We start from the raw sequence: 5,118 nt of genomic DNA on the forward strand, positions 1-5,118 counted from the left end.
CGCTTTCTGAAACTGCATCACTGCAGAATGGGGACAGTAAAAGCTACCACTTCTGTAACCCTTTAAGCCCTCCCGGCACTTCAGACAGGGGTCTTGGGAGCACAGGGGCAAGGCCGGGGCCTGCCCACGCCCCCCTATCTCCTCGGGCTCCTACCCTATCGGTCTCACCAAACAAGGCAACCCTGCCTCGACAGGGGGCCAGTAAGGACTGAGCACGGGCTGGGAAGGGGGCCTCTCCCCCTCCCTTCAGCTTCTGTCCCGACACCCAGTGACACACACACATTCTGCTCCCACACTTTATTGGGACAAAGGAGGGGACAAGCAGACCGACACCACAGACCCACTCCCCAGGGGGTCCGGACTTCAGCACCTGGCACAGCGTGAGTACGTAATAAATACAGGCAACATGGGTGGCACGCAGGGTGGGGGGGGGGTGTCCATTCGCAGGAAGGACACGCGAGGCCCTTCCAGTCTCGGAAACGGAGGCGCACGGGGTACTGGCACAGTCCACTCACAGAGGAAGGAGGCAGAGGGGCGCGATTTCCATTGTGCAGATGGGAAGGGAAACATTTCCTTGTGCAGGTGGGAAAGAAGAGAGAGATGGGGGAAAACTCCTTTACACATTTTGAAGAAGAGCAGGTTTCACCTTACAGATGGCACGAGAGGGAAAAAGGAAAAGTTGGTTTCCCATCTGCAGCGACGGACGTGGGGGAAGAGTCATTTTGCAGACAGGGCAGACGCTTCTGCTGCGATCGGTGTGCACAGGTCCATGGCCCTGGGGCCGTTCCATGCCCAGGGCGCCGGAGGGAGAGGCAACACGACAGGTGCTTGGGCTAGAGGACGAGAGATGTGTACCCCACGGGCACCAGCCCCTCTGCGCCATCCTGCCCACAGCGGAGCCAGTCCTCGTCCACAGTGGCGACGACTCGCAGCACCTCCCCGCGCCGGAAGCTGAGCTGATCTGGTCCTGCCGCGGTGTGGTCACAGAGCGCACGGACGGCCCTGCGGAGAGCCAGAGGGACAGGCTGGGATGAAGCGAGGTGGGCGCCCGGCTGTCCCCAGCGCGCCTTCCCCACTGCACGTGGCGAGCGCCGACCAGGCTCCGGCAGAGGCGCAGGGACCACCCATCAATGTGTGGGCTCTACCCGGAGCCTGTCGCTTAGCCGACGCCACTGCGCTCCTCCGGGGCCTCAAACCCCACCCATGCAAACTAAGCGACTTCTCGGAACCCTCCCAGTCAGGCCTCCTCTTGGGCCCCCTCAGGGGCAAACACACCACCTTCCCCCCCAGGGGCTGCTGCTGGCAGACCACGCAGTGTCGCCCCGAAAACTTGTCTGCTGCCCACATCCCTACCACTCCGCCCACCCTCCTCTTCAACTGCACGGCCGCCGCCCTCCTAGGGCTGCATCCTCGCTCTCTGGACCACAGCACGGGGCCTGGTCACCTCTCCCCGCCCCGCCCTGTCCCTCCTGGACTGCCTGCCCCCGGCCTGTTCTCCACCCCACGCTCAGAGATCCTTCTACAACACAGGCCAGCATTTCCTCCCCGGGCTTAAGACCCTTCGCAGGCTCCCAGGGCCTCCGCAGTGAAGTCCGGTTCCTTAACCCACCTGCTGAGGCCTCCCGCATCCCGTCACTGCAGCCGACATCCTCACCCCACACAGCTCCTCACTTGCCACAGCCGGGCCTCCCTTCCTCGGCGGACCCGCACCACCACCAGGCCTTCCCTGAGCCCCGTCCTCCCCTCCTAGAGCAGCCACCACACAACCGGAACTGCGTGCTGGCTCGCCGGAACCTTCACCGGGCCCCAGGCGCCAGGAGGGCGCTGGCTCCGGGCGTCTGCCCCCCCTTCCCTCCCACAGCTTCATGCTGGGCACACAGTACTTGAAAAGCATCGTCACCGAAGCAAAAGTCAAGAAACCTAATTCCGTGCACTGAGAACAGCCAAGTGCAGCCAGACTCTGAAGCAGAGGCAGCCCCTGTGTCCAACCTGCGCAGCGCGCTCCCGGAGGCACCTGCCGCCCCGGGCGCAGGCGGACGCAACACCGCAGGTGCTCCCCGGCCTCGAGCCCCGCCTGTAGGGAAGCAGCACGCTCCCCAGCGGCGCTGACAGACAGGACAGCTTCCATTTCAGAGAAGGAGACAGGCCCAGAGACAAGAGCTTCACACCGACAGCAGGACGAGCGCTATCTGACCCCACAGCCCAAGGCCCTTCACGCCGCCCCCCACCCCCCAACACGAAACGCACCCCCCACCTGTGGGTCTGCACCACGCCCGCCGTGGAGGCCTCAAGCTCCTCAGGAGGCGAGAGAGGCTCGGAAGGGGCCCCCCGCTTCACCAGAGCCAACACGCTCACTGTCGGGGGCAGCCAGCTGGACGGTCTCCTGAAGGAGAGGACACGGGGCCACAGAGGTCACCCGACCTCCAGGACAGGACCCAAGAACCCAGGACTGGGAGGTGGGAAGAGGCTGAAGGCCCTGATGCAAGAGAGATGAGGAGCGGGTCAGGGCTGAGGGCAGAGTGGCAGCTGGGGCCGGGCCCCCTCGGGGTGATGAGGGAGGTGACAAGAGCGGCCTGTGGAAGGTCACACCGCTTTTCTTTTGGTAAAGGGCCAGATAGGAAATATTTCTGGCTTTGAAGACCAAGCGGCGAAATGGAGAGCGTTATGCCAGCACTCCCCTAGCAAAAGGACCGCACGCGGAGCTCAGGCCCGTGGACAAACAAGACAACCTCAGCCCTAAGCAATCCCTGCAGGGCCAAGCTGGGGGACCTGGGGCTGTGAGGAGGGGACCGGCTACCCCAGTACCTGGACTTCACGGTTCCTCCGTCCGTTTCCGTGAGGCCCCCTGGCACTCCAAACAGCCTCCCCAGCCACATGCCTCGGCCCGGTGCCGTGTCCTCTGCGGGCACGGGCCTCTCCTGCGGGCCTCCAGCCACCGTCCCGGGACGCCAAGACCTCCACCGGGGAAGCGGGAAGCCCTCGGTGCCCCCAGAGGCGTAGACCCGGGAGGCCTGGGTCAGCTGCTCCCACCAGCTGCCTGGTGTGGGGGCGCTGGCAGGAGCCGAAGGCCCGGGAGGCGTCTCCCTGGAAGCCCCCCGAAGGCTCTGGGCCAACCGCCCCCCCCAGTGCAGCACGGCGTGCACCGTCTGCTGCAGGGCGGGTGGTGAGCCCGGGGCAGCCGCGGCCGGGGGCGGGCCCAGGGGCAGGTGGTGGTGGTGCTCAAAGAGCAGGTCCAGGTGGAAGGTGAGCACCGACAGCGGCTGCAGCAGGAGCAGCAGCTCCGTGGACAGGGCGGGGCAGCCACCCCGCGCCAAGGACAAGAATCCGGTGGGCAGGTACAGCAAGGACAGCAGGCCTGGGGACGAGCAGGCCGCCATCAGCCTCCCACCCAGCCTCCATCTACGCTGGGAACTGGGGGTCGGAGCCCACGGCCCACAGAACAAGGGGTGACACTGAGTCACGGGAAGTCGGGGGCCCCCCCTAGAGCAACAGTGTGGGAGCGCTACCCTGGAGCCCCACCCAGCAAGGCCCCAAGGACGAGCGAGCGATCCTGAGGGGGTAGGGGGGTGGGAGGACAGCAAAAGGAGGCCCTGGAGCAGGAGGCCCTGGGACAGGACTGCCCAGGAGGCGGAGGAAGAAGGAAGAGGTGGATAAGCACCCCTCCGGGGTTCCAGAGAGGACCTGGGTGTCTCCCACTGTGGGGAAAGGCGATGCACTGAACGTGTGAAGTACAGAGTCATAGAAGTGGAGACAGGGGATCAAGGTCGCTCTGTTATCACCAAGACCAGAGACACAGACTGCCCCTCCCTCCCAGCCTGGCACCCCACCCTGTCCCCCGGTGTCTGACCTGCATCTTCCTGCAGGCTGGAGAACCACAGCTCCAACTGCTTAGTGCTATAGAGAAAGGAAAGCGGGAGCCTCAGGACGGTGGGGGGGCCCCTGCCCCTCTGGATGGAGGATGGGGGATGAGCTTCCAACAGGGACAGGGGCACTAGCACCGCGTCCACACACCCACACCCCCGCCCCCGCCCGTGACACCCGCGCGGTCCCCAGGCCGTGGGAGGGGCGCCGGGAAAGCAGCCACTCACTTAAGGAGGCCCAGGATGAAGGCGTGGAAGCGGCTGCGGCTGCTGCTTAGTGGGCCCAGGCGGCTGACCTGGCCGTACAGGGTCCCCAGCGCACGGCTTCTGGAGCCTGCGGACACCGCGCTGTCAGCCGGGCCCGGGCCGCCCCGCCCCGCCGCCGCGCGCGCCCGCCCGCCGCAGCCCGCGCCTCACCTGGCTTCACCGACGCCTCCACCACGCTCCAGGGGCTGCTCCTGCGCTGCCCGGTGATGAGGTCCTTCCGGAAGGGCTTCAGCCCGTCGGCCACCAGCGCGTGCAGGGCCGGACACAGGGTGGTCAGCACCAGGTGCCCCACATCTGGGCTCAGCCGGCTGTCCCCCAGCTGGGCCTGGGGCGGCACAACGGACACGTCCCAGGTGTCTGCGGCCGCCTCCCCGCTACGGGTCGTGTGGCCCCAGGGCCTCCCCACAGGCACCCTCACCTTCTGAACCAAGTTGCGGGCGGCCCCGAAGTGCGAGATGATCTTATCCACCGACGCGCTCACGGCGATCAGGAGCCCTGCGAGGGGCGGGCAGGAAGCGCGCGTCCGTGCGGCGCCCGCGCACAGCCCGGGGCCCCTGCCGCCCAAGCCCCGAGCCGAGGGCCCAAAGCAGCAGCAGCCGACCCGGAAGCCGGGGTCAGGAGTCCAGGCGTCCTACCTTTCTTCTGCTCCTGCAGCTGGCCAGTCCCGCTCTGGGCTTCTGCCATCCACCGTCGCTGGGCCCCGGGGGCGCCAGCGAACGACCAGGAACTCCGGGCTGGGGTGAAGGAAGAACGTGGCGACGCTTACCAGGGTGACCCGAGGACGCCGGGCTGGCGCACAGGTCGCCCTCAGGTCCGCAGCGCCCCGGGCCGGAAGCGAGCAGGGACAGAGCCCGGGGCTGGGCGGGGCGCCCCGCGCTCGCCGTCCCCTCCCGCTCCCGGGCCGCTCGCCCACCTCCGCCCCGTCTGCCCCGGGCGGGACTTCGCGCCCCGCCCGCTGGGCCCGTGGAGGGAGGGCAGCGCGGGGAGCACG

General features: G+C 67.2%; 2 protein-coding genes across 5 annotated transcripts in view; both read right to left on the minus strand.

Annotated features, from left to right (window-relative positions):
* Positions 1 to 282: 282 nt before the first annotated feature.
* On the minus strand, positions 283 to 5,112 carry RUSC1 (RUN and SH3 domain containing 1). 4 transcript variants are annotated; one of them, XM_034667496.1, is made up of 8 exons: positions 4,763 to 5,112; positions 4,546 to 4,622; positions 4,278 to 4,452; positions 4,089 to 4,194; positions 3,848 to 3,894; positions 2,806 to 3,355; positions 2,255 to 2,383; positions 283 to 1,002 (listed from the first exon to the last, which is right to left on the minus strand). In XM_034667496.1, the coding sequence occupies exons 1-8, from the start codon at positions 4,809 to 4,811 to the stop codon at positions 834 to 836; spliced, it is 1,302 nt and encodes a 433-aa protein (XP_034523387.1). In that variant the 5' UTR covers positions 4,812 to 5,112; the 3' UTR covers positions 283 to 833. The 4 variants fall into 4 exon arrangements, with proteins under 4 accessions (XP_034523387.1, XP_034523386.1, XP_034523388.1 ...); XM_034667495.1 differs by having other exon boundaries at positions 4,278 to 4,622; XM_034667497.1 differs by having other exon boundaries at positions 839 to 1,002; positions 2,248 to 2,383; positions 4,278 to 4,622.
* The window catches only part of LOC117803542 (RUN and SH3 domain-containing protein 1-like), a 3,110-nt gene continuing 2,926 nt past the window's right edge, over positions 4,935 to 5,118 (minus strand). The window contains exon 3 of the mRNA XM_034667689.1: positions 4,935 to 5,082. Within this exon, the coding sequence (XP_034523580.1) occupies positions 4,935 to 5,082 (148 nt within the window). The remainder of the gene's footprint in view (positions 5,083 to 5,118) is intronic.

This window comes from Ailuropoda melanoleuca, chromosome 8 (genome assembly GCF_002007445.2).
Source record: "Ailuropoda melanoleuca isolate Jingjing chromosome 8, ASM200744v2, whole genome shotgun sequence".
Taxonomy (NCBI): domain Eukaryota; kingdom Metazoa; phylum Chordata; class Mammalia; order Carnivora; family Ursidae; genus Ailuropoda; species Ailuropoda melanoleuca.

Bases quoted from the DNA above. Each gene is read 5' to 3' on its own strand.
- RUSC1 (XM_034667495.1), bottom strand. From the start codon at position 4,811: ATGGCAGAAGCCCAGAGCGGGACTGGCCAGCTGCAGGAGCAGAAGAAA. The intron at 4,623-4,762 runs GTAGGACGCCTG...CGCCCCTCGCAG, and splicing joins GCTGCAGGAGCAGAAGAAAG to GGCTCCTGATCGCCGTGAGC. The intron at 2,384-2,805 runs GTACTGGGGTAG...CCTCTCCTTCAG, and splicing joins GGAGGAACCGTGAAGTCCAG to GAGACCGTCCAGCTGGCTGC.